This window comes from Dicentrarchus labrax, unplaced genomic scaffold (genome assembly GCF_905237075.1).
Source record: "Dicentrarchus labrax unplaced genomic scaffold, dlabrax2021, whole genome shotgun sequence".
In the NCBI taxonomy this organism is placed as follows: domain Eukaryota; kingdom Metazoa; phylum Chordata; class Actinopteri; family Moronidae; genus Dicentrarchus; species Dicentrarchus labrax.
The window spans coordinates 7893178-7920572 of NW_026136703.1; the positions used below are offsets into that span (position 1 = coordinate 7893178).

A 27395-nucleotide genomic window follows, 5' to 3' on the forward strand; every position below is an offset into this window, starting at 1 on the left:
CGTCAGTCCCCATTTCCCGAGCTTCACGGATCGCGACTGGTTTGTTTGGTTCCACCTGAAACTGGTTGCTATCCTGCCAAGTTTCAATCCAGAGATGCTCAAGAATGCAACCTCAAACATTAACTGCACAAACTACCATGTCGTGTGAGTAGCATTTAACAAACAAGCAAGATCCAGTGGACCAAAGTAGAAAACGCTGACTGTGTAAGAATGCTGTTTTTTTTCTTTTTCTTTTTTGGCTCTTTGCAGCGTGAGGGGGGATGGCCAAAGCATTCCCTGCAATGAAGTCGGGTCGACGAGAAGGAATCGCAGAGGTTCTACTGGGCTACCTGAGAAAATCTGCCAGTGTCATCAACGAGCCAGGTAGGGCTGACGCAGTGAACTGCGCCACGTGGTTGCTTGTGTGGACGTGGACTTGTGAAAGAATTGGCTGAAATGGCACTGAGAGGAAAACTGGCACTTGACTTGTTCCATGTGCATCAAGGAAAAATAATGCTTGTTAAATGTTACATGTGCTAACGTCCATCTACGTGCCTTAGTTTGCAGGCAAGGAATTCAGAGTGATGCCGAATGGCTTGAAGCAAACCTTGGCCCATTTTCCCAATACACAACATACTCTGACCTCAAAGTCTTCAACCTGTCTGAAGTAAGTCATACATTTCACTTCCAATCTTCCTTGAAAACAGCAGCACAATATTCAGAACTCGGGAAGTCTACAGACAGGGGTGGTTTTGTCCTGGCAAAGAGAAAAGCAATTCATACGTCCTCTTTCTTCGTGTCGTCAGGTGGCAGTTGTGGGCTCCCTCTCACCAAACCAGAAGGCTGAGCTGATGCTGGATCCAGACAGCGGCGCTCTCGAGGATGTGGCCATCGTAAGGGAGGTGTTTGCAAGCTTGACAGAGTCCCGTGATGTGGAGCAGCTAAATCAGTTTTTCCAGGCTTTTGCAAACATCAGCAAGCAGGTGAATGCTTAACTTTTAGATTGACACATTTTCTGCCAAACAGGCCATGTGACACTTGTCCTGGGCCAGATGAATTTTTGCAGGAGCTAATAAGGAGCCATGGTTTGACTCAAAATGGTACATTCAGGTATTCCTCCTAAAGGAATTACCAGCAACGAGACCTCGAGTCATGCCCCTGATGCACTGAAGTACAAAGATGTGTCCCCAAGCTTGCGCTCATTTCTACAATGATTTCAGACAATTAAAACGTCCCCCTGAACTCCAACATGAATCCTTTTATTTCCAGAGAAACATCACCTTCCTCAGAAATCCAGATGTACGAGACACCATGTTGAACCTGACCTTGACGGCCCTTGCTCCTGAATTTGAAGACTTTGAGCCTGAAGACTTTCAGCTGTGGTTCCAGGGCAATTTGGCTCCTGTGATGGCAAGCCTCCATCCTGGCAGCTTGGCGGTGATTCCCAGTAACATCAGCTGTGTATCCTACTCAGCTATGTAAGAGATCATCTTTCTGAAGTCCACAGTTAGACATTCTGGGGTTGCACAATGTCAAACGGTGGCTCCAGACAAGTCACAATGATTGTTTGTTCTCTTCCTTTAGACTCACCGGTCTTGAGCAAAGTTTGCAATCCCTGCCACTGGACCTTTCACAGGGTGTGAGATCAAGCAAAAAATCGCTCAAGGAGACATTTACACGTACGTGGCAAAAACGCTTTGCTGGCAAACTTTTTTAGCCGATTACCACTACTGTGATGATAACTGTATTGACCCATGCCCTTATTTCATATTTCTCTCAAACAGGTTGCTCAGTTCCAGATTCCTTCATGGTAAGTTAATTTCTCTGGACCTGTGTATTACATGGATCATTCAGCATTTGATCAAAATTTACAAGACACAAGTTTGGCACGTTTACGTCATTAAGGAGGCCACGTTAAGTTATTTTGAATTTAAATAGCTTTTGCCACTAGACTAACAATCATGTTTTGCTTGTCTCCAGTGCAAGGAGACCCCGGTTGATGGTAAGTCTGTAAAATGCCAGACATTTCATCTTTGATGACAAAATCGCATTCTGAAGCTACAATATCTCACACACCAATGTTGTCTTTTCACAGAGGACCTCATCTGTGCTGCAAGTGACAGGTAGGTGAATTACTGTTTTGTCCGGTGCTGAGTTTGCGTAGGTAAAGTTCTTTTACACAATCTAACTAAGGTGACCACGGTTTTGTTTTTCTATTGTTTTCCTCAGATCACAGCTCGAACACGCCCTGTCTTCAGGCAATTACTCTGAAGCCCTGTGCAATTTTACCATCACTGAGCATGCCTGTTCCTCGGTAAGGTTGTTTTCTCTGAGCTGTGAATCCCAGAGAAAGATTTGGCTTTTGCGACATTACCATCGTGAGACAAACCTCCATGATCTCTGACAGTCTTTGCTTCATTTTCTTGTCAATTTTTTTTTCCAAGGCTGCACATCTTACACCCAGCAACTTGGCCACACTGCTGAAATGCTCACTGGAAAGCCAAAGGACATACCCGGTAGAGGTCTGGAAGCTTTTCTTCCAAAAAGCTTCCACTGACCTAGACCAGGCTCTTGCGACATTGGCCACCATGGTAAATCCAATCTCGCAATTTGGCAAAATTGGTGTTTCCCTGTGTGAATTCTGCGCCGAACCAAAATGATTTGTCCAATTCTAGGCCCCCAACAACAGCAGCCCATCCTTGTCAAATGCTCTTGAGGCCCTTGGAGAGGTGAGAATTGCCAACTTCAGCCAGGCGCAGCTGCAGAGTGATGGCTTTGTCAGCGACTGGTTCGGGACAAAGATTCGTCCGTTTTTGGCCTCTCCATCCCCCAACTTCCTGTTCTGCCTTACGACCAAGAACTTCAGCTGCCATACGTACCAGACTGTGTAAGCAAATATGCGATATATTGCTCCACTGTGAACAAGATTGCAGGGGAACCTGCAGTTTTCCAGTTGTTAAGATGTTAAAAGGCTTCTCTCAAATTTTAGCATCCAGGCATTCAGCAGCCAAAGGCCATCCATGGACAGAGAAAGACAGCAAGCAGTCTTCACTCATTTCATCAAACCATTCCTTTCAAGAAATGACTCATCAGGTAAAGGCTGGCACTCAGGCTCAATTTGGTAAAGGTCTGATAACATGTGGTGGTAATACCCCGTCACTGTCTTTGCTTGTGTCTTCTTCGCAGATCCTGGCTGTGTCTCATTGATCAGAGGTAGTAAAGAGTGGCTAGAGGGAAACTTCGGCAACTTCTCGGAATTTGCAACCCTGCAGGATTTGCAAGCCCTCAATCCCAACTTCTCCAGTGTAAGTGGTGACTGCAGTTGTAGTATTCTTCTCTCAAACTGACATGTCTCACCTATGGTTTTGCAATTACTGCTTTTTAATTTCATATTGATTCCCTCTGGTAGGCCGAAGCGTTGTCAGTGCTCACTCCTACTCAGATGGCACAGCTGACACTGAGCTCAGGTGCCGCGAATGACACAGACCAAATTGACCGTGTGTTTGAGCGACTTGAGGAGGGCAATGCTCTGGAAAATGTGGATGAATTCCTGACACAGCTGACAGCAGATGGAGAGGTAGGCTACTCTTGACACCGGGGGAAGAAGGACAATCTTGGGCTTTTAAACGAGCACACTCTGTACTTAGATATGTATCTAAACATTTACATCAGTTGTAGGGGACTCATTCATATCAAATTATTTGTTACATTCTTTCTGTCCTCCTGTATGGTGTACTTGCAACATGTAAACTTGTGTGGTATTTAAATCCTCCTGTGTTGTAATTTGACAGGTCCCTGATTTCCAACCTGCTGTGAGAGATCGCATGATGAATAGGACCTTTACCATCGTCAGTCCCCATTTCCCGAGCTTCACGGATCGCGACTGGTTTGTTTGGTTCCACCTGAAACTGGTTGCTATCCTGCCAAGTTTCAATCCAGAGATGCTCAAGAATGCAACCTCAAACATTAACTGCACAAACTACCATGTCGTGTGAGTAGCATTTAACAAACAAGCAAGATCCAGTGGACCAAAGTAGAAAACGCTGACTGTGTAAGAATGCTGTTTTTTTTCTTTTTCTTTTTTGGCTCTTTGCAGCGTGAGGGGGGATGGCCAAAGCATTCCCTGCAATGAAGTCGGGTCGACGAGAAGGAATCGCAGAGGTTCTACTGGGCTACCTGAGAAAATCTGCCAGTGTCATCAACGAGCCAGGTAGGGCTGACGCAGTGAACTGCGCCACGTGGTTGCTTGTGTGGACGTGGACTTGTGAAAGAATTGGCTGAAATGGCACTGAGAGGAAAACTGGCACTTGACTTGTTCCATGTGCATCAAGGAAAAATAATGCTTGTTAAATGTTACATGTGCTAACGTCCATCTACGTGCCTTAGTTTGCAGGCAAGGAATTCAGAGTGATGCCGAATGGCTTGAAGCAAACCTTGGCCCATTTTCCCAATACACAACATACTCTGACCTCAAAGTCTTCAACCTGTCTGAAGTAAGTCATACATTTCACTTCCAATCTTCCTTGAAAACAGCAGCACAATATTCAGAACTCGGGAAGTCTACAGACAGGGGTGGTTTTGTCCTGGCAAAGAGAAAAGCAATTCATACGTCCTCTTTCTTCGTGTCGTCAGGTGGCAGTTGTGGGCTCCCTCTCACCAAACCAGAAGGCTGAGCTGATGCTGGATCCAGACAGCGGCGCTCTCGAGGATGTGGCCATCGTAAGGGGAGGTGTTTGCAAGCTTGACAGAGTCCCGTGATGTGGAGCAGCTAAATCAGTTTTTCCAGGCTTTTGCAAACATCAGCAAGCAGGTGAATGCTTAACTTTTAGATTGACACATTTTCTGCCAAACAGGCCATGTGACACTTGTCCTGGGCCAGATGAATTTTTGCAGGAGCTAATAAGGAGCCATGGTTTGACTCAAAATGGTACATTCAGGTATTCCTCCTAAAGGAATTACCAGCAACGAGACCTCGAGTCATGCCCCTGATGCACTGAAGTACAAAGATGTGTCCCCAAGCTTGCGCTCATTTCTACAATGATTTCAGACAATTAAAACGTCCCCCTGAACTCCAACATGAATCCTTTTATTTCCAGAGAAACATCACCTTCCTCAGAAATCCAGATGTACGAGACACCATGTTGAACCTGACCTTGACGGCCCTTGCTCCTGAATTTGAAGACTTTGAGCCTGAAGACTTTCAGCTGTGGTTCCAGGGCAATTTGGCTCCTGTGATGGCAAGCCTCCATCCTGGCAGCTTGGCGGTGATTCCCAGTAACATCAGCTGTGTATCCTACTCAGCTATGTAAGAGATCATCTTTCTGAAGTCCACAGTTAGACATTCTGGGGTTGCACAATGTCAAACGGTGGCTCCAGACAAGTCACAATGATTGTTTGTTCTCTTCCTTTAGACTCACCGGTCTTGAGCAAAGTTTGCAATCCCTGCCACTGGACCTTTCACAGGGTGTGAGATCAAGCAAAAAATCGCTCAAGGAGACATTTACACGTACGTGGCAAAAACGCTTTGCTGGCAAACTTTTTTAGCCGATTACCACTACTGTGATGATAACTGTATTGACCCATGCCCTTATTTCATATTTCTCTCAAACAGGTTGCTCAGTTCCAGATTCCTTCATGGTAAGTTAATTTCTCTGGACCTGTGTATTACATGGATCATTCAGCATTTGATCAAAATTTACAAGACACAAGTTTGGCACGTTTACGTCATTAAGGAGGCCACGTTAAGTTGTTTTGAATTTAAATAGCTTTTGCCACTAGACTAACAATCATGTTTTGCTTGTCTCCAGTGCAAGGAGACCCCGGTTGATGGTAAGTCTGTAAAATGCCAGACATTTCATCTTTGATGACAAAATCGCATTCTGAAGCTACAATATCTCACACACCAATGTTGTCTTTTCACAGAGGACCTCATCTGTGCTGCAAGTGACAGGTAGGTGAATTACTGTTTTGTCCGGTGCTGAGTTTGCGTAGGTAAAGTTCTTTTACACAATCTAACTAAGGTGACCACGGTTTTGTTTTTCTATTGTTTTCCTCAGATCACAGCTCGAACACGCCCTGTCTTCAGGCAATTACTCTGAAGCCCTGTGCAATTTTACCATCACTGAGCATGCCTGTTCCTCGGTAAGGTTGTTTTCTCTGAGCTGTGAATCCCAGAGAAAGATTTGGCTTTTGCGACATTACCATCGTGAGACAAACCTCCATGATCCCTGACAGTCTTTGCTTCATTTTCTTGTCAATTTTTTTTTCCAAGGCTGCACATCTTACACCCAGCAACTTGGCCACACTGCTGAAATGCTCACTGGAAAGCCAAAGGACATACCCGGTAGAGGTCTGGAAGCTTTTCTTCCAAAAAGCTTCCACTGACCTAGACCAGGCTCTTGCGACATTGGCCACCATGGTAAATCCAATCTCGCAATTTGGCAAAATTGGTGTTTCCCTGTGTGAATTCTGCGCCGAACCAAAATGATTTGTCCAATTCTAGGCCCCCAACAACAGCAGCCCATCCTTGTCAAATGCTCTTGAGGCCCTTGGAGAGGTGAGAATTGCCAACTTCAGCCAGGCGCAGCTGCAGAGTGATGGCTTTGTCAGCGACTGGTTCGGGACAAAGATTCGTCCGTTTTTGGCCTCTCCATCCCCCAACTTCCTGTTCTGCCTTACGACCAAGAACTTCAGCTGCCATACGTACCAGACTGTGTAAGCAAATATGCGATATATTGCTCCACTGTGAACAAGATTACAGGGGAACCTGCAGTTTTCCAGTTGTTAAGATGTTAAAAGGCTTCTCTCAAATTTTAGCATCCAGGCATTCAGCAGCCAAAGGCCATCCATGGACAGAGAAAGACAGCAAGCAGTCTTCACTCATTTCATCAAACCATTCCTTTCAAGAAATGACTCATCAGGTAAAGGCTGGCACTCAGGCTCAATTTGGTAAAGGTCTGATAACATGTGGTGGTAATACCCCGTCACTGTCTTTGCTTGTGTCTTCTTCGCAGATCCTGGCTGTGTCTCATTGATCAGAGGTAGTAAAGAGTGGCTAGAGGGAAACTTCGGCAACTTCTCGGAATTTGCAACCCTGCAGGATTTGCAAGCCCTCAATCCCAACTTCTCCAGTGTAAGTGGTGACTGCAGTTGTAGTATTCTTCTCTCAAACTGACATGTCTCACCTATGGTTTTGCAATTACTGCTTTTTAATTTCATATTGATTCCCTCTGGTAGGCCGAAGCGTTGTCAGTGCTCACTCCTACTCAGATGGCACAGCTGACACTGAGCTCAGGTGCCGCGAATGACACAGACCAAATTGACCGTGTGTTTGAGCGACTTGAGGAGGGCAATGCTCTGGAAAATGTGGATGAATTCCTGACACAGCTGACAGCAGATGGAGAGGTAGGCTACTCTTGACACCGGGGGAAGAAGGACAATCTTGGGCTTTTAAACGAGCACACTCTGTACTTAGATATGTATCTAAACATTTACATCAGTTGTAGGGGACTCATTCATATCAAATTATTTGTTACATTCTTTCTGTCCTCCTGTATGGTGTACTTGCAACATGTAAACTTGTGTGGTATTTAAATCCTCCTGTGTTGTAATTTGACAGGTCCCTGATTTCCAACCTGCTGTGAGAGATCGCATGATGAATAGGACCTTTACCATCGTCAGTCCCCATTTCCCGAGCTTCACGGATCGCGACTGGTTTGTTTGGTTCCACCTGAAACTGGTTGCTATCCTGCCAAGTTTCAATCCAGAGATGCTCAAGAATGCAACCTCAAACATTAACTGCACAAACTACCATGTCGTGTGAGTAGCATTTAACAAACAAGCAAGATCCAGTGGACCAAAGTAGAAAACGCTGACTGTGTAAGAATGCTGTTTTTTTTCTTTTTCTTTTTGGCTCTTTGCAGCGTGAGGGGGATGGCCAAAGCATTCCCTGCAATGAAGTCGGGTCGACGAGAAGGAATCGCAGAGGTTCTACTGGGCTACCTGAGAAAATCTGCCAGTGTCATCAACGAGCCAGGTAGGGCTGACGCAGTGAACTGCGCCACGTGGTTGCTTGTGTGGACGTGGACTTGTGAAAGAATTGGCTGAAATGGCACTGAGAGGAAAACTGGCACTTGACTTGTTCCATGTGCATCAAGGAAAAATAATGCTTGTTAAATGTTACATGTGCTAACGTCCATCTACGTGCCTTAGTTTGCAGGCAAGGAATTCAGAGTGATGCCGAATGGCTTGAAGCAAACCTTGGCCCATTTTCCCAATACACAACATACTCTGACCTCAAAGTCTTCAACCTGTCTGAAGTAAGTCATACATTTCACTTCCAATCTTCCTTGAAAACAGCAGCACAATATTCAGAACTCGGGAAGTCTACAGACAGGGGTGGTTTTGTCCTGGCAAAGAGAAAAGCAATTCATACGTCCTCTTTCTTCGTGTCGTCAGGTGGCAGTTGTGGGCTCCCTCTCACCAAACCAGAAGGCTGAGCTGATGCTGGATCCAGACAGCGGCGCTCTCGAGGATGTGGCCATCGTAAGGGAGGTGTTTGCAAGCTTGACAGAGTCCCGTGATGTGGAGCAGCTAAATCAGTTTTTCCAGGCTTTTGCAAACATCAGCAAGCAGGTGAATGCTTAACTTTTAGATTGACACATTTTCTGCCAAACAGGCCATGTGACACTTGTCCTGGGCCAGATGAATTTTTGCAGGAGCTAATAAGGAGCCATGGTTTGACTCAAAATGGTACATTCAGGTATTCCTCCTAAAGGAATTACCAGCAACGAGACCTCGAGTCATGCCCCTGATGCACTGAAGTACAAAGATGTGTCCCCAAGCTTGCGCTCATTTCTACAATGATTTCAGACAATTAAAACGTCCCCCTGAACTCCAACATGAATCCTTTTATTTCCAGAGAAACATCACCTTCCTCAGAAATCCAGATGTACGAGACACCATGTTGAACCTGACCTTGACGGCCCTTGCTCCTGAATTTGAAGACTTTGAGCCTGAAGACTTTCAGCTGTGGTTCCAGGGCAATTTGGCTCCTGTGATGGCAAGCCTCCATCCTGGCAGCTTGGCGGTGATTCCCAGTAACATCAGCTGTGTATCCTACTCAGCTATGTAAGAGATCATCTTTCTGAAGTCCACAGTTAGACATTCTGGGGTTGCACAATGTCAAACGGTGGCTCCAGACAAGTCACAATGATTGTTTGTTCTCTTCCTTTAGACTCACCGGTCTTGAGCAAAGTTTGCAATCCCTGCCACTGGACCTTTCACAGGGTGTGAGATCAAGCAAAAAATCGCTCAAGGAGACATTTACACGTACGTGGCAAAAACGCTTTGCTGGCAAACTTTTTTAGCCGATTACCACTACTGTGATGATAACTGTATTGACCCATGCCCTTATTTCATATTTCTCTCAAACAGGTTGCTCAGTTCCAGATTCCTTCATGGTAAGTTAATTTCTCTGGACCTGTGTATTACATGGATCATTCAGCATTTGATCAAAATTTACAAGACACAAGTTTGGCACGTTTACGTCATTAAGGAGGCCACGTTAAGTTGTTTTGAATTTAAATAGCTTTTGCCACTAGACTAACAATCATGTTTTGCTTGTCTCCAGTGCAAGGAGACCCCGGTTGATGGTAAGTCTGTAAAATGCCAGACATTTCATCTTTGATGACAAAATCGCATTCTGAAGCTACAATATCTCACACACCAATGTTGTCTTTTCACAGAGGACCTCATCTGTGCTGCAAGTGACAGGTAGGTGAATTACTGTTTTGTCCGGTGCTGAGTTTGCGTAGGTAAAGTTCTTTTACACAATCTAACTAAGGTGACCACGGTTTTGTTTTTCTATTGTTTTCCTCAGATCACAGCTCGAACACGCCCTGTCTTCAGGCAATTACTCTGAAGCCCTGTGCAATTTTACCATCACTGAGCATGCCTGTTCCTCGGTAAGGTTGTTTTCTCTGAGCTGTGAATCCCAGAGAAAGATTTGGCTTTTGCGACATTACCATCGTGAGACAAACCTCCATGATCCTCTGACAGTCTTTGCTTCATTTTCTTGTCAATTTTTTTTTCCAAGGCTGCACATCTTACACCCAGCAACTTGGCCACACTGCTGAAATGCTCACTGGAAAGCCAAAGGACATACCCGGTAGAGGTCTGGAAGCTTTTCTTCCAAAAAGCTTCCACTGACCTAGACCAGGCTCTTGCGACATTGGCCACCATGGTAAATCCAATCTCGCAATTTGGCAAAATTGGTGTTTCCCTGTGTGAATTCTGCGCCGAACCAAAATGATTTGTCCAATTCTAGGCCCCCAACAACAGCAGCCCATCCTTGTCAAATGCTCTTGAGGCCCTTGGAGAGGTGAGAATTGCCAACTTCAGCCAGGCGCAGCTGCAGAGTGATGGCTTTGTCAGCGACTGGTTCGGGACAAAGATTCGTCCGTTTTTGGCCTCTCCATCCCCCAACTTCCTGTTCTGCCTTACGACCAAGAACTTCAGCTGCCATACGTACCAGACTGTGTAAGCAAATATGCGATATATTGCTCCACTGTGAACAAGATTACAGGGGAACCTGCAGTTTTCCAGTTGTTAAGATGTTAAAAGGCTTCTCTCAAATTTTAGCATCCAGGCATTCAGCAGCCAAAGGCCATCCATGGACAGAGAAAGACAGCAAGCAGTCTTCACTCATTTCATCAAACCATTCCTTTCAAGAAATGACTCATCAGGTAAAGGCTGGCACTCAGGCTCAATTTGGTAAAGGTCTGATAACATGTGGTGGTAATACCCCGTCACTGTCTTTGCTTGTGTCTTCTTCGCAGATCCTGGCTGTGTCTCATTGATCAGAGGTAGTAAAGAGTGGCTAGAGGGAAACTTCGGCAACTTCTCGGAATTTGCAACCCTGCAGGATTTGCAAGCCCTCAATCCCAACTTCTCCAGTGTAAGTGGTGACTGCAGTTGTAGTATTCTTCTCTCAAACTGACATGTCTCACCTATGGTTTTGCAATTACTGCTTTTTAATTTCATATTGATTCCCTCTGGTAGGCCGAAGCGTTGTCAGTGCTCACTCCTACTCAGATGGCACAGCTGACACTGAGCTCAGGTGCCGCGAATGACACAGACCAAATTGACCGTGTGTTTGAGCGACTTGAGGAGGGCAATGCTCTGGAAAATGTGGATGAATTCCTGACACAGCTGACAGCAGATGGAGAGGTAGGCTACTCTTGACACCGGGGGAAGAAGGACAATCTTGGGCTTTTAAACGAGCACACTCTGTACTTAGATATGTATCTAAACATTTACATCAGTTGTAGGGGACTCATTCATATCAAATTATTTGTTACATTCTTTCTGTCCTCCTGTATGGTGTACTTGCAACATGTAAACTTGTGTGGTATTTAAATCCTCCTGTGTTGTAATTTGACAGGTCCCTGATTTCCAACCTGCTGTGAGAGATCGCATGATGAATAGGACCTTTACCATCGTCAGTCCCCATTTCCCGAGCTTCACGGATCGCGACTGGTTTGTTTGGTTCCACCTGAAACTGGTTGCTATCCTGCCAAGTTTCAATCCAGAGATGCTCAAGAATGCAACCTCAAACATTAACTGCACAAACTACCATGTCGTGTGAGTAGCATTTAACAAACAAGCAAGATCCAGTGGACCAAAGTAGAAAACGCTGACTGTGTAAGAATGCTGTTTTTTTTCTTTTTCTTTTTGGCTCTTTGCAGCGTGAGGGGGGATGGCCAAAGCATTCCCTGCAATGAAGTCGGGTCGACGAGAAGGAATCGCAGAGGTTCTACTGGGCTACCTGAGAAAATCTGCCAGTGTCATCAACGAGCCAGGTAGGGCTGACGCAGTGAACTGCGCCACGTGGTTGCTTGTGTGGACGTGGACTTGTGAAAGAATTGGCTGAAATGGCACTGAGAGGAAAACTGGCACTTGACTTGTTCCATGTGCATCAAGGAAAAATAATGCTTGTTAAATGTTACATGTGCTAACGTCCATCTACGTGCCTTAGTTTGCAGGCAAGGAATTCAGAGTGATGCCGAATGGCTTGAAGCAAACCTTGGCCCATTTTCCCAATACACAACATACTCTGACCTCAAAGTCTTCAACCTGTCTGAAGTAAGTCATACATTTCACTTCCAATCTTCCTTGAAAACAGCAGCACAATATTCAGAACTCGGGAAGTCTACAGACAGGGGTGGTTTTGTCCTGGCAAAGAGAAAAGCAATTCATACGTCCTCTTTCTTCGTGTCGTCAGGTGGCAGTTGTGGGCTCCCTCTCACCAAACCAGAAGGCTGAGCTGATGCTGGATCCAGACAGCGGCGCTCTCGAGGATGTGGCCATCGTAAGGGAGGTGTTTGCAAGCTTGACAGAGTCCCGTGATGTGGAGCAGCTAAATCAGTTTTTCCAGGCTTTTGCAAACATCAGCAAGCAGGTGAATGCTTAACTTTTAGATTGACACATTTTCTGCCAAACAGGCCATGTGACACTTGTCCTGGGCCAGATGAATTTTTGCAGGAGCTAATAAGGAGCCATGGTTTGACTCAAAATGGTACATTCAGGTATTCCTCCTAAAGGAATTACCAGCAACGAGACCTCGAGTCATGCCCCTGATGCACTGAAGTACAAAGATGTGTCCCCAAGCTTGCGCTCATTTCTACAATGATTTCAGACAATTAAAACGTCCCCCTGAACTCCAACATGAATCCTTTTATTTCCAGAGAAACATCACCTTCCTCAGAAATCCAGATGTACGAGACACCATGTTGAACCTGACCTTGACGGCCCTTGCTCCTGAATTTGAAGACTTTGAGCCTGAAGACTTTCAGCTGTGGTTCCAGGGCAATTTGGCTCCTGTGATGGCAAGCCTCCATCCTGGCAGCTTGGCGGTGATTCCCAGTAACATCAGCTGTGTATCCTACTCAGCTATGTAAGAGATCATCTTTCTGAAGTCCACAGTTAGACATTCTGGGGTTGCACAATGTCAAACGGTGGCTCCAGACAAGTCACAATGATTGTTTGTTCTCTTCCTTTAGACTCACCGGTCTTGAGCAAAGTTTGCAATCCCTGCCACTGGACCTTTCACAGGGTGTGAGATCAAGCAAAAAATCGCTCAAGGAGACATTTACACGTACGTGGCAAAAACGCTTTGCTGGCAAACTTTTTTAGCCGATTACCACTACTGTGATGATAACTGTATTGACCCATGCCCTTATTTCATATTTCTCTCAAACAGGTTGCTCAGTTCCAGATTCCTTCATGGTAAGTTAATTTCTCTGGACCTGTGTATTACATGGATCATTCAGCATTTGATCAAAATTTACAAGACACAAGTTTGGCACGTTTACGTCATTAAGGAGGCCACGTTAAGTTATTTTGAATTTAAATAGCTTTTGCCACTAGACTAACAATCATGTTTTGCTTGTCTCCAGTGCAAGGAGACCCCGGTTGATGGTAAGTCTGTAAAATGCCAGACATTTCATCTTTGATGACAAAATCGCATTCTGAAGCTACAATATCTCACACACCAATGTTGTCTTTTCACAGAGGACCTCATCTGTGCTGCAAGTGACAGGTAGGTGAATTACTGTTTTGTCCGGTGCTGAGTTTGCGTAGGTAAAGTTCTTTTACACAATCTAACTAAGGTGACCACGGTTTTGTTTTTCTATTGTTTTCCTCAGATCACAGCTCGAACACGCCCTGTCTTCAGGCAATTACTCTGAAGCCCTGTGCAATTTTACCATCACTGAGCATGCCTGTTCCTCGGTAAGGTTGTTTTCTCTGAGCTGTGAATCCCAGAGAAAGATTTGGCTTTTGCGACATTACCATCGTGAGACAAACCTCCATGATCTCTGACAGTCTTTGCTTCATTTTCTTGTCAATTTTTTTTTCCAAGGCTGCACATCTTACACCCAGCAACTTGGCCACACTGCTGAAATGCTCACTGGAAAGCCAAAGGACATACCCGGTAGAGGTCTGGAAGCTTTTCTTCCAAAAAGCTTCCACTGACCTAGACCAGGCTCTTGCGACATTGGCCACCATGGTAAATCCAATCTCGCAATTTGGCAAAATTGGTGTTTCCCTGTGTGAATTCTGCGCCGAACCAAAATGATTTGTCCAATTCTAGGCCCCCAACAACAGCAGCCCATCCTTGTCAAATGCTCTTGAGGCCCTTGGAGAGGTGAGAATTGCCAACTTCAGCCAGGCGCAGCTGCAGAGTGATGGCTTTGTCAGCGACTGGTTCGGGACAAAGATTCGTCCGTTTTTGGCCTCTCCATCCCCCAACTTCCTGTTCTGCCTTACGACCAAGAACTTCAGCTGCCATACGTACCAGACTGTGTAAGCAAATATGCGATATATTGCTCCACTGTGAACAAGATTGCAGGGGAACCTGCAGTTTTCCAGTTGTTAAGATGTTAAAAGGCTTCTCTCAAATTTTAGCATCCAGGCATTCAGCAGCCAAAGGCCATCCATGGACAGAGAAAGACAGCAAGCAGTCTTCACTCATTTCATCAAACCATTCCTTTCAAGAAATGACTCATCAGGTAAAGGCTGGCACTCAGGCTCAATTTGGTAAAGGTCTGATAACATGTGGTGGTAATACCCCGTCACTGTCTTTGCTTGTGTCTTCTTCGCAGATCCTGGCTGTGTCTCATTGATCAGAGGTAGTAAAGAGTGGCTAGAGGGAAACTTCGGCAACTTCTCGGAATTTGCAACCCTGCAGGATTTGCAAGCCCTCAATCCCAACTTCTCCAGTGTAAGTGGTGACTGCAGTTGTAGTATTCTTCTCTCAAACTGACATGTCTCACCTATGGTTTTGCAATTACTGCTTTTTAATTTCATATTGATTCCCTCTGGTAGGCCGAAGCGTTGTCAGTGCTCACTCCTACTCAGATGGCACAGCTGACACTGAGCTCAGGTGCCGCGAATGACACAGACCAAATTGACCGTGTGTTTGAGCGACTTGAGGAGGGCAATGCTCTGGAAAATGTGGATGAATTCCTGACACAGCTGACAGCAGATGGAGAGGTAGGCTACTCTTGACACCGGGGGAAGAAGGACAATCTTGGGCTTTTAAACGAGCACACTCTGTACTTAGATATGTATCTAAACATTTACATCAGTTGTAGGGGACTCATTCATATCAAATTATTTGTTACATTCTTTCTGTCCTCCTGTATGGTGTACTTGCAACATGTAAACTTGTGTGGTATTTAAATCCTCCTGTGTTGTAATTTGACAGGTCCCTGATTTCCAACCTGCTGTGAGAGATCGCATGATGAATAGGACCTTTACCATCGTCAGTCCCCATTTCCCGAGCTTCACGGATCGCGACTGGTTTGTTTGGTTCCACCTGAAACTGGTTGCTATCCTGCCAAGTTTCAATCCAGAGATGCTCAAGAATGCAACCTCAAACATTAACTGCACAAACTACCATGTCGTGTGAGTAGCATTTAACAAACAAGCAAGATCCAGTGGACCAAAGTAGAAAACGCTGACTGTGTAAGAATGCTGTTTTTTTTCTTTTTCTTTTTTGGCTCTTTGCAGCGTGAGGGGGATGGCCAAAGCATTCCCTGCAATGAAGTCGGGTCGACGAGAAGGAATCGCAGAGGTTCTACTGGGCTACCTGAGAAAATCTGCCAGTGTCATCAACGAGCCAGGTAGGGCTGACGCAGTGAACTGCGCCACGTGGTTGCTTGTGTGGACGTGGACTTGTGAAAGAATTGGCTGAAATGGCACTGAGAGGAAAACTGGCACTTGACTTGTTCCATGTGCATCAAGGAAAAATAATGCTTGTTAAATGTTACATGTGCTAACGTCCATCTACGTGCCTTAGTTTGCAGGCAAGGAATTCAGAGTGATGCCGAATGGCTTGAAGCAAACCTTGGCCCATTTTCCCAATACACAACATACTCTGACCTCAAAGTCTTCAACCTGTCTGAAGTAAGTCATACATTTCACTTCCAATCTTCCTTGAAAACAGCAGCACAATATTCAGAACTCGGGAAGTCTACAGACAGGGGTGGTTTTGTCCTGGCAAAGAGAAAAGCAATTCATACGTCCTCTTTCTTCGTGTCGTCAGGTGGCAGTTGTGGGCTCCCTCTCACCAAACCAGAAGGCTGAGCTGATGCTGGATCCAGACAGCGGCGCTCTCGAGGATGTGGCCATCGTAAGGGAGGTGTTTGCAAGCTTGACAGAGTCCCGTGATGTGGAGCAGCTAAATCAGTTTTTCCAGGCTTTTGCAAACATCAGCAAGCAGGTGAATGCTTAACTTTTAGATTGACACATTTTCTGCCAAACAGGCCATGTGACACTTGTCCTGGGCCAGATGAATTTTTGCAGGAGCTAATAAGGAGCCATGGTTTGACTCAAAATGGTACATTCAGGTATTCCTCCTAAAGGAATTACCAGCAACGAGACCTCGAGTCATGCCCCTGATGCACTGAAGTACAAAGATGTGTCCCCAAGCTTGCGCTCATTTCTACAATGATTTCAGACAATTAAAACGTCCCCCTGAACTCCAACATGAATCCTTTTATTTCCAGAGAAACATCACCTTCCTCAGAAATCCAGATGTACGAGACACCATGTTGAACCTGACCTTGACGGCCCTTGCTCCTGAATTTGAAGACTTTGAGCCTGAAGACTTTCAGCTGTGGTTCCAGGGCAATTTGGCTCCTGTGATGGCAAGCCTCCATCCTGGCAGCTTGGCGGTGATTCCCAGTAACATCAGCTGTGTATCCTACTCAGCTATGTAAGAGATCATCTTTCTGAAGTCCACAGTTAGACATTCTGGGGTTGCACAATGTCAAACGGTGGCTCCAGACAAGTCACAATGATTGTTTGTTCTCTTCCTTTAGACTCACCGGTCTTGAGCAAAGTTTGCAATCCCTGCCACTGGACCTTTCACAGGGTGTGAGATCAAGCAAAAAATCGCTCAAGGAGACATTTACACGTACGTGGCAAAAACGCTTTGCTGGCAAACTTTTTTAGCCGATTACCACTACTGTGATGATAACTGTATTGACCCATGCCCTTATTTCATATTTCTCTCAAACAGGTTGCTCAGTTCCAGATTCCTTCATGGTAAGTTAATTTCTCTGGACCTGTGTATTACATGGATCATTCAGCATTTGATCAAAATTTACAAGACACAAGTTTGGCACGTTTACGTCATTAAGGAGGCCACGTTAAGTTATTTTGAATTTAAATAGCTTTTGCCACTAGACTAACAATCATGTTTTGCTTGTCTCCAGTGCAAGGAGACCCCGGTTGATGGTAAGTCTGTAAAATGCCAGACATTTCATCTTTGATGACAAAATCGCATTCTGAAGCTACAATATCTCACACACCAATGTTGTCTTTTCACAGAGGACCTCATCTGTGCTGCAAGTGACAGGTAGGTGAATTACTGTTTTGTCCGGTGCTGAGTTTGCGTAGGTAAAGTTCTTTTACACAATCTAACTAAGGTGACCACGGTTTTGTTTTTCTATTGTTTTCCTCAGATCACAGCTCGAACACGCCCTGTCTTCAGGCAATTACTCTGAAGCCCTGTGCAATTTTACCATCACTGAGCATGCCTGTTCCTCGGTAAGGTTGTTTTCTCTGAGCTGTGAATCCCAGAGAAAGATTTGGCTTTTGCGACATTACCATCGTGAGACAAACCTCCATGATCTCTGACAGTCTTTGCTTCATTTTCTTGTCAATTTTTTTTTCCAAGGCTGCACATCTTACACCCAGCAACTTGGCCACACTGCTGAAATGCTCACTGGAAAGCCAAAGGACATACCCGGTAGAGGTCTGGAAGCTTTTCTTCCAAAAAGCTTCCACTGACCTAGACCAGGCTCTTGCGACATTGGCCACCATGGTAAATCCAATCTCGCAATTTGGCAAAATTGGTGTTTCCCTGTGTGAATTCTGCGCCGAACCAAAATGATTTGTCCAATTCTAGGCCCCCAACAACAGCAGCCCATCCTTGTCAAATGCTCTTGAGGCCCTTGGAGAGGTGAGAATTGCCAACTTCAGCCAGGCGCAGCTGCAGAGTGATGGCTTTGTCAGCGACTGGTTCGGGACAAAGATTCGTCCGTTTTTGGCCTCTCCATCCCCCAACTTCCTGTTCTGCCTTACGACCAAGAACTTCAGCTGCCATACGTACCAGACTGTGTAAGCAAATATGCGATATATTGCTCCACTGTGAACAAGATTGCAGGGGAACCTGCAGTTTTCCAGTTGTTAAGATGTTAAAAGGCTTCTCTCAAATTTTAGCATCCAGGCATTCAGCAGCCAAAGGCCATCCATGGACAGAGAAAGACAGCAAGCAGTCTTCACTCATTTCATCAAACCATTCCTTTCAAGAAATGACTCATCAGGTAAAGGCTGGCACTCAGGCTCAATTTGGTAAAGGTCTGATAACATGTGGTGGTAATACCCCGTCACTGTCTTTGCTTGTGTCTTCTTCGCAGATCCTGGCTGTGTCTCATTGATCAGAGGTAGTAAAGAGTGGCTAGAGGGAAACTTCGGCAACTTCTCGGAATTTGCAACCCTGCAGGATTTGCAAGCCCTCAATCCCAACTTCTCCAGTGTAAGTGGTGACTGCAGTTGTAGTATTCTTCTCTCAAACTGACATGTCTCACCTATGGTTTTGCAATTACTGCTTTTTAATTTCATATTGATTCCCTCTGGTAGGCCGAAGCGTTGTCAGTGCTCACTCCTACTCAGATGGCACAGCTGACACTGAGCTCAGGTGCCGCGAATGACACAGACCAAATTGACCGTGTGTTTGAGCGACTTGAGGAGGGCAATGCTCTGGAAAATGTGGATGAATTCCTGACACAGCTGACAGCAGATGGAGAGGTAGGCTACTCTTGACACCGGGGGAAGAAGGACAATCTTGGGCTTTTAAACGAGCACACTCTGTACTTAGATATGTATCTAAACATTTACATCAGTTGTAGGGGACTCATTCATATCAAATTATTTGTTACATTCTTTCTGTCCTCCTGTATGGTGTACTTGCAACATGTAAACTTGTGTGGTATTTAAATCCTCCTGTGTTGTAATTTGACAGGTCCCTGATTTCCAACCTGCTGTGAGAGATCGCATGATGAATAGGACCTTTACCATCGTCAGTCCCCATTTCCCGAGCTTCACGGATCGCGACTGGTTTGTTTGGTTCCACCTGAAACTGGTTGCTATCCTGCCAAGTTTCAATCCAGAGATGCTCAAGAATGCAACCTCAAACATTAACTGCACAAACTACCATGTCGTGTGAGTAGCATTTAACAAACAAGCAAGATCCAGTGGACCAAAGTAGAAAACGCTGACTGTGTAAGAATGCTGTTTTTTTTCTTTTTCTTTTTGGCTCTTTGCAGCGTGAGGGGGGATGGCCAAAGCATTCCCTGCAATGAAGTCGGGTCGACGAGAAGGAATCGCAGAGGTTCTACTGGGCTACCTGAGAAAATCTGCCAGTGTCATCAACGAGCCAGGTAGGGCTGACGCAGTGAACTGCGCCACGTGGTTGCTTGTGTGGACGTGGACTTGTGAAAGAATTGGCTGAAATGGCACTGAGAGGAAAACTGGCACTTGACTTGTTCCATGTGCATCAAGGAAAAATAATGCTTGTTAAATGTTACATGTGCTAACGTCCATCTACGTGCCTTAGTTTGCAGGCAAGGAATTCAGAGTGATGCCGAATGGCTTGAAGCAAACCTTGGCCCATTTTCCCAATACACAACATACTCTGACCTCAAAGTCTTCAACCTGTCTGAAGTAAGTCATACATTTCACTTCCAATCTTCCTTGAAAACAGCAGCACAATATTCAGAACTCGGGAAGTCTACAGACAGGGGTGGTTTTGTCCTGGCAAAGAGAAAAGCAATTCATACGTCCTCTTTCTTCGTGTCGTCAGGTGGCAGTTGTGGGCTCCCTCTCACCAAACCAGAAGGCTGAGCTGATGCTGGATCCAGACAGCGGCGCTCTCGAGGATGTGGCCATCGTAAGGGAGGTGTTTGCAAGCTTGACAGAGTCCCGTGATGTGGAGCAGCTAAATCAGTTTTTCCAGGCTTTTGCAAACATCAGCAAGCAGGTGAATGCTTAACTTTTAGATTGACACATTTTCTGCCAAACAGGCCATGTGACACTTGTCCTGGGCCAGATGAATTTTTGCAGGAGCTAATAAGGAGCCATGGTTTGACTCAAAATGGTACATTCAGGTATTCCTCCTAAAGGAATTACCAGCAACGAGACCTCGAGTCATGCCCCTGATGCACTGAAGTACAAAGATGTGTCCCCAAGCTTGCGCTCATTTCTACAATGATTTCAGACAATTAAAACGTCCCCCTGAACTCCAACATGAATCCTTTTATTTCCAGAGAAACATCACCTTCCTCAGAAATCCAGATGTACGAGACACCATGTTGAACCTGACCTTGACGGCCCTTGCTCCTGAATTTGAAGACTTTGAGCCTGAAGACTTTCAGCTGTGGTTCCAGGGCAATTTGGCTCCTGTGATGGCAAGCCTCCATCCTGGCAGCTTGGCGGTGATTCCCAGTAACATCAGCTGTGTATCCTACTCAGCTATGTAAGAGATCATCTTTCTGAAGTCCACAGTTAGACATTCTGGGGTTGCACAATGTCAAACGGTGGCTCCAGACAAGTCACAATGATTGTTTGTTCTCTTCCTTTAGACTCACCGGTCTTGAGCAAAGTTTGCAATCCCTGCCACTGGACCTTTCACAGGGTGTGAGATCAAGCAAAAAATCGCTCAAGGAGACATTTACACGTACGTGGCAAAAACGCTTTGCTGGCAAACTTTTTAGCCGATTACCACTACTGTGATGATAACTGTATTGACCCATGCCCTTATTTCATATTTCTCTCAAACAGGTTGCTCAGTTCCAGATTCCTTCATGGTAAGTTAATTTCTCTGGACCTGTGTATTACATGGATCATTCAGCATTTGATCAAAATTTACAAGACACAAGTTTGGCACGTTTACGTCATTAAGGAGGCCACGTTAAGTTATTTTGAATTTAAATAGCTTTTGCCACTAGACTAACAATCATGTTTTGCTTGTCTCCAGTGCAAGGAGACCCCGGTTGATGGTAAGTCTGTAAAATGCCAGACATTTCATCTTTGATGACAAAATCGCATTCTGAAGCTACAATATCTCACACACCAATGTTGTCTTTTCACAGAGGACCTCATCTGTGCTGCAAGTGACAGGTAGGTGAATTACTGTTTTGTCCGGTGCTGAGTTTGCGTAGGTAAAGTTCTTTTACACAATCTAACTAAGGTGACCACGGTTTTGTTTTTCTATTGTTTTCCTCAGATCACAGCTCGAACACGCCCTGTCTTCAGGCAATTACTCTGAAGCCCTGTGCAATTTTACCATCACTGAGCATGCCTGTTCCTCGGTAAGGTTGTTTTCTCTGAGCTGTGAATCCCAGAGAAAGATTTGGCTTTTGCGACATTACCATCGTGAGACAAACCTCCATGATCTCTGACAGTCTTTGCTTCATTTTCTTGTCAATTTTTTTTTCCAAGGCTGCACATCTTACACCCAGCAACTTGGCCACACTGCTGAAATGCTCACTGGAAAGCCAAAGGACATACCCGGTAGAGGTCTGGAAGCTTTTCTTCCAAAAAGCTTCCACTGACCTAGACCAGGCTCTTGCGACATTGGCCACCATGGTAAATCCAATCTCGCAATTTGGCAAAATTGGTGTTTCCCTGTGTGAATTCTGCGCCGAACCAAAATGATTTGTCCAATTCTAGGCCCCCAACAACAGCAGCCCATCCTTGTCAAATGCTCTTGAGGCCCTTGGAGAGGTGAGAATTGCCAACTTCAGCCAGGCGCAGCTGCAGAGTGATGGCTTTGTCAGCGACTGGTTCGGGACAAAGATTCGTCCGTTTTTGGCCTCTCCATCCCCCAACTTCCTGTTCTGCCTTACCACCAAGAACTTCAGCTGCCATACGTACCAGACTGTGTAAGCAAATATGCGATATATTGCTCCACTGTGAACAAGATTGCAGGGGAACCTGCAGTTTTCCAGTTGTTAAGATGTTAAAAGGCTTCTCTCAAATTTTAGCATCCAGGCATTCAGCAGCCAAAGGCCATCCATGGACAGAGAAAGACAGCAAGCAGTCTTCACTCATTTCATCAAACCATTCCTTTCAAGAAATGACTCATCAGGTAAAGGCTGGCACTCAGGCTCAATTTGGTAAAGGTCTGATAACATGTGGTGGTAATACCCCGTCACTGTCTTTGCTTGTGTCTTCTTCGCAGATCCTGGCTGTGTCTCATTGATCAGAGGTAGTAAAGAGTGGCTAGAGGGAAACTTCGGCAACTTCTCGGAATTTGCAACCCTGCAGGATTTGCAAGCCCTCAATCCCAACTTCTCCAGTGTAAGTGGTGACTGCAGTTGTAGTATTCTTCTCTCAAACTGACATGTCTCACCTATGGTTTTGCAATTACTGCTTTTTAATTTCATATTGATTCCCTCTGGTAGGCCGAAGCGTTGTCAGTGCTCACTCCTACTCAGATGGCACAGCTGACACTGAGCTCAGGTGCCGCGAATGACACAGACCAAATTGACCGTGTGTTTGAGCGACTTGAGGAGGGCAATGCTCTGGAAAATGTGGATGAATTCCTGACACAGCTGACAGCAGATGGAGAGGTAGGCTACTCTTGACACCGGGGGAAGAAGGACAATCTTGGGCTTTTAAACGAGCACACTCTGTACTTAGATATGTATCTAAACATTTACATCAGTTGTAGGGGACTCATTCATATCAAATTATTTGTTACATTCTTTCTGTCCTCCTGTATGGTGTACTTGCAACATGTAAACTTGTGTGGTATTTAAATCCTCCTGTGTTGTAATTTGACAGGTCCCTGATTTCCAACCTGCTGTGAGAGATCGCATGATGAATAGGACCTTTACCATCGTCAGTCCCCATTTCCCGAGCTTCACGGATCGCGACTGGTTTGTTTGGTTCCACCTGAAACTGGTTGCTATCCTGCCAAGTTTCAATCCAGAGATGCTCAAGAATGCAACCTCAAACATTAACTGCACAAACTACCATGTCGTGTGAGTAGCATTTAACAAACAAGCAAGATCCAGTGGACCAAAGTAGAAAACGCTGACTGTGTAAGAATGCTGTTTTTTTTCTTTTTTTTTTTTGGCTCTTTGCAGCGTGAGGGGGATGGCCAAAGCATTCCCTGCAATGAAGTCGGGTCGACGAGAAGGAATCGCAGAGGTTCTACTGGGCTACCTGAGAAAATCTGCCAGTGTCATCAACGAGCCAGGTAGGGCTGACGCAGTGAACTGCGCCACGTGGTTGCTTGTGTGGACGTGGACTTGTGAAAGAATTGGCTGAAATGGCACTGAGAGGAAAACTGGCACTTGACTTGTTCCATGTGCATCAAGGAAAAATAATGCTTGTTAAATGTTACATGTGCTAACGTCCATCTACGTGCCTTAGTTTGCAGGCAAGGAATTCAGAGTGATGCCGAATGGCTTGAAGCAAACCTCGGCCCATTTTCCCAATACACAACATACTCTGACCTCAAAGTCTTCAACCTGTCTGAAGTAAGTCATACATTTCACTTCCAATCTTCCTTGAAAACAGCAGCACAATATTCAGAACTCGGGAAGTCTACAGACAGGGGTGGTTTTGTCCTGGCAAAGAGAAAAGCAATTCATACGTCCTCTTTCTTCGTGTCGTCAGGTGGCAGTTGTGGGCTCCCTCTCACCAAACCAGAAGGCTGAGCTGATGCTGGATCCAGACAGCGGCGCTCTCGAGGATGTGGCCATCGTAAGGGAGGTGTTTGCAAGCTTGACAGAGTCCCGTGATGTGGAGCAGCTAAATCAGTTTTTCCAGGCTTTTGCAAACATCAGCAAGCAGGTGAATGCTTAACTTTTAGATTGACACATTTTCTGCCAAACAGGCCATGTGACACTTGTCCTGGGCCAGATGAATTTTTGCAGGAGCTAATAAGGAGCCATGGTTTGACTCAAAATGGTACATTCAGGTATTCCTCCTAAAGGAATTACCAGCGATGAGACCTCAAGTCATGCCCCTGATGCACTGAAGTACAAAGATGTGTCCCCAAGCTTGCGCTCATTTCTACAATGATTTCAGACAATTAAAACGTCCCCCTGAACTCCAACATGAATCCTTTTATTTCCAGAGAAACATCACCTTCCTCAGAAATCCAGATGTACGAGACACCATGTTGAACCTGACCTTGACGGCCCTTGCTCCTGAATTTGAAGACTTTGAGCCTGAAGACTTTCAGCTGTGGTTCCAGGGCAATTTGGCTCCTGTGATGGCAAGCCTCCATCCTGGCAGCTTGGCGGTGATTCCCAGTAACATCAGCTGTGTATCCTACTCAGCTATGTAAGAGATCATCTTTCTGAAGTCCACAGTTAGACATTCTGGGGTTGCACAATGTCAAACGGTGGCTCCAGACAAGTCACAATGATTGTTTGTTCTCTTCCTTTAGACTCACCGGTCTTGAGCAAAGTTTGCAATCCCTGCCACTGGACCTTTCACAGGGTGTGAGATCAAGCAAAAAATCGCTCAAGGAGACATTTACACGTACGTGGCAAAACGCTTTGCTGGCAAACTTTTTTAGCCGATTACCACTACTGTGATGATAACTGTATTGACCCATGCCCTTATTTCATATTTCTCTCAAACAGGTTGCTCAGTTCCAGATTCCTTCATGGTAAGTTAATTTCTCTGGACCTGTGTATTACATGGATCATTCAGCATTTGATCAAAATTTACAAGACACAAGTTTGGCACGTTTACGTCATTAAGGAGGCCACGTTAAGTTATTTTGAATTTAAATAGCTTTTGCCACTAGACTAACAATCATGTTTTGCTTGTCTCCAGTGCAAGGAGACCCCGGTTGATGGTAAGTCTGTAAAATGCCAGACATTTCATCTTTGATGACAAAATCGCATTCTGAAGCTACAATATCTCACACACCAATGTTGTCTTTTCACAGAGGACCTCATCTGTGCTGCAAGTGACAGGTAGGTGAATTACTGTTTTGTCCGGTGCTGAGTTTGCGTAGGTAAAGTTCTTTTACACAATCTAACTAAGGTGACCACGGTTTTGTTTTTCTATTGTTTTCCTCAGATCACAGCTCGAACACGCCCTGTCTTCAGGCAATTACTCTGAAGCCCTGTGCAATTTTACCATCACTGAGCATGCCTGTTCCTCGGTAAGGTTGTTTTCTCTGAGCTGTGAATCCCAGAGAAAGATTTGGCTTTTGCGACATTACCATCGTGAGACAAACCTCCATGATCTCTGACAGTCTTTGCTTCATTTTCTTGTCAATTTTTTTTTTCCAAGGCTGCACATCTTACACCCAGCAACTTGGCCACACTGCTGAAATGCTCACTGGAAAGCCAAAGGACATACCCGGTAGAGGTCTGGAAGCTTTTCTTCCAAAAAGCTTCCACTGACCTAGACCAGGCTCTTGCGACATTGGCCACCATGGTAAATCCAATCTCGCAATTTGGCAAAATTGGTGTTTCCCTGTGTGAATTCTGCGCCGAACCAAAATGATTTGTCCAATTCTAGGCCCCCAACAACAGCAGCCCATCCTTGTCAAATGCTCTTGAGGCCCTTGGAGAGGTGAGAATTGCCAACTTCAGCCAGGCGCAGCTGCAGAGTGATGGCTTTGTCAGCGACTGGTTCGGGACAAAGATTCGTCCGTTTTTGGCCTCTCCATCCCCCAACTTCCTGTTCTGCCTTACCACCAAGAACTTCAGCTGCCATACGTACCAGACTGTGTAAGCAAATATGCGATATATTGCTCCACTGTGAACAAGATTGCAGGGGAACCTGCAGTTTTCCAGTTGTTAAGATGTTAAAAGGCTTCTCTCAAATTTTAGCATCCAGGCATTCAGCAGCCAAAGGCCATCCATGGACAGAGAAAGACAGCAAGCAGTCTTCACTCATTTCATCAAACCATTCCTTTCAAGAAATGACTCATCAGGTAAAGGCTGGCACTCAGGCTCAATTTGGTAAAGGTCTGATAACATGTGGTGGTAATACCCCGTCACTGTCTTTGCTTGTGTCTTCTTCGCAGATCCTGGCTGTGTCTCATTGATCAGAGGTAGTAAAGAGTGGCTAGAGGGAAACTTCGGCAACTTCTCGGAATTTGCAACCCTGCAGGATTTGCAAGCCCTCAATCCCAACTTCTCCAGTGTAAGTGGTGACTGCAGTTGTAGTATTCTTCTCTCAAACTGACATGTCTCACCTATGGTTTTGCAATTACTGCTTTTTAATTTCATATTGATTCCCTCTGGTAGGCCGAAGCGTTGTCAGTGCTCACTCCTACTCAGATGGCACAGCTGACACTGAGCTCAGGTGCCGCGAATGACACAGACCAAATTGACCGTGTGTTTGAGCGACTTGAGGAGGGCAATGCTCTGGAAAATGTGGATGAATTCCTGACACAGCTGACAGCAGATGGAGAGGTAGGCTACTCTTGACACCGGGGGAAGAAGGACAATCTTGGGCTTTTAAACGAGCACACTCTGTACTTAGATATGTATCTAAACATTTACATCAGTTGTAGGGGACTCATTCATATCAAATTATTTGTTACATTCTTTCTGTCCTCCTGTATGGTGTACTTGCAACATGTAAACTTGTGTGGTATTTAAATCCTCCTGTGTTGTAATTTGACAGGTCCCTGATTTCCAACCTGCTGTGAGAGATCGCATGATGAATAGGACCTTTACCATCGTCAGTCCCCATTTCCCGAGCTTCACGGATCGCGACTGGTTTGTTTGGTTCCACCTGAAACTGGTTGCTATCCTGCCAAGTTTCAATCCAGAGATGCTCAAGAATGCAACCTCAAACATTAACTGCACAAACTACCATGTCGTGTGAGTAGCATTTAACAAACAAGCAAGATCCAGTGGACCAAAGTAGAAAACGCTGACTGTGTAAGAATGCTGTTTTTTTTCTTTTTCTTTTTGGCTCTTTGCAGCGTGAGGGGGGATGGCCAAAGCATTCCCTGCAATGAAGTCGGGTCGACGAGAAGGAATCGCAGAGGTTCTACTGGGCTACCTGAGAAAATCTGCCAGTGTCATCAACGAGCCAGGTAGGGCTGACGCAGTGAACTGCGCCATGTGGTTGCTTGTGTGGACGTGGACTTGTGAAAGAATTGGCTGAAATGGCACTGAGAGGAATACTGGCACTTGACTTGTTCCATGTGCATCAAGGAAAAATAATGCTTGTTAAATGTTACATGTGCTAACGTCCATCTACGTGCCTTAGTTTGCAGGCAAGGAATTCAGAGTGATGCCGAATGGCTTGAAGCAAACCTCGGCCCATTTTCCCAATACACAACATACTCT

At 45.4% G+C, this 27395-nt stretch overlaps 2 protein-coding genes across 2 annotated transcripts in view; both read left to right on the forward strand.

Annotated features, from left to right (window-relative positions):
• The window catches only part of LOC127355788 (uncharacterized), a 37336-nt gene extending 12906 nt beyond the window's left edge, over positions 1–24430 (forward strand). Inside the window, exons 6-10 of the mRNA XM_051386999.1 lie at positions 7598–7797; positions 15553–15665; positions 23491–23597; positions 23737–23913; positions 24200–24430. Of these exons, the coding sequence (XP_051242959.1) occupies positions 7598–7797; positions 15553–15665; positions 23491–23597; positions 23737–23913; positions 24200–24412 (810 nt within the window). The 3' untranslated portion in view covers positions 24413–24430. The remainder of the gene's footprint in view (positions 1–7597; positions 7798–15552; positions 15666–23490; positions 23598–23736; positions 23914–24199) is intronic.
• Positions 24431–25021: 591 nt separating this feature from the next.
• LOC127355779 (uncharacterized) overlaps positions 25022–27395 on the forward strand; it is a 34553-nt gene continuing 32179 nt past the window's right edge. The window contains exons 1-3 of the mRNA XM_051386986.1: positions 25022–25052; positions 25159–25243; positions 25375–25521. Coding sequence (XP_051242946.1) covers positions 25519–25521 — 3 coding nt within the window. The 5' untranslated portion in view covers positions 25022–25052; positions 25159–25243; positions 25375–25518. The remainder of the gene's footprint in view (positions 25053–25158; positions 25244–25374; positions 25522–27395) is intronic.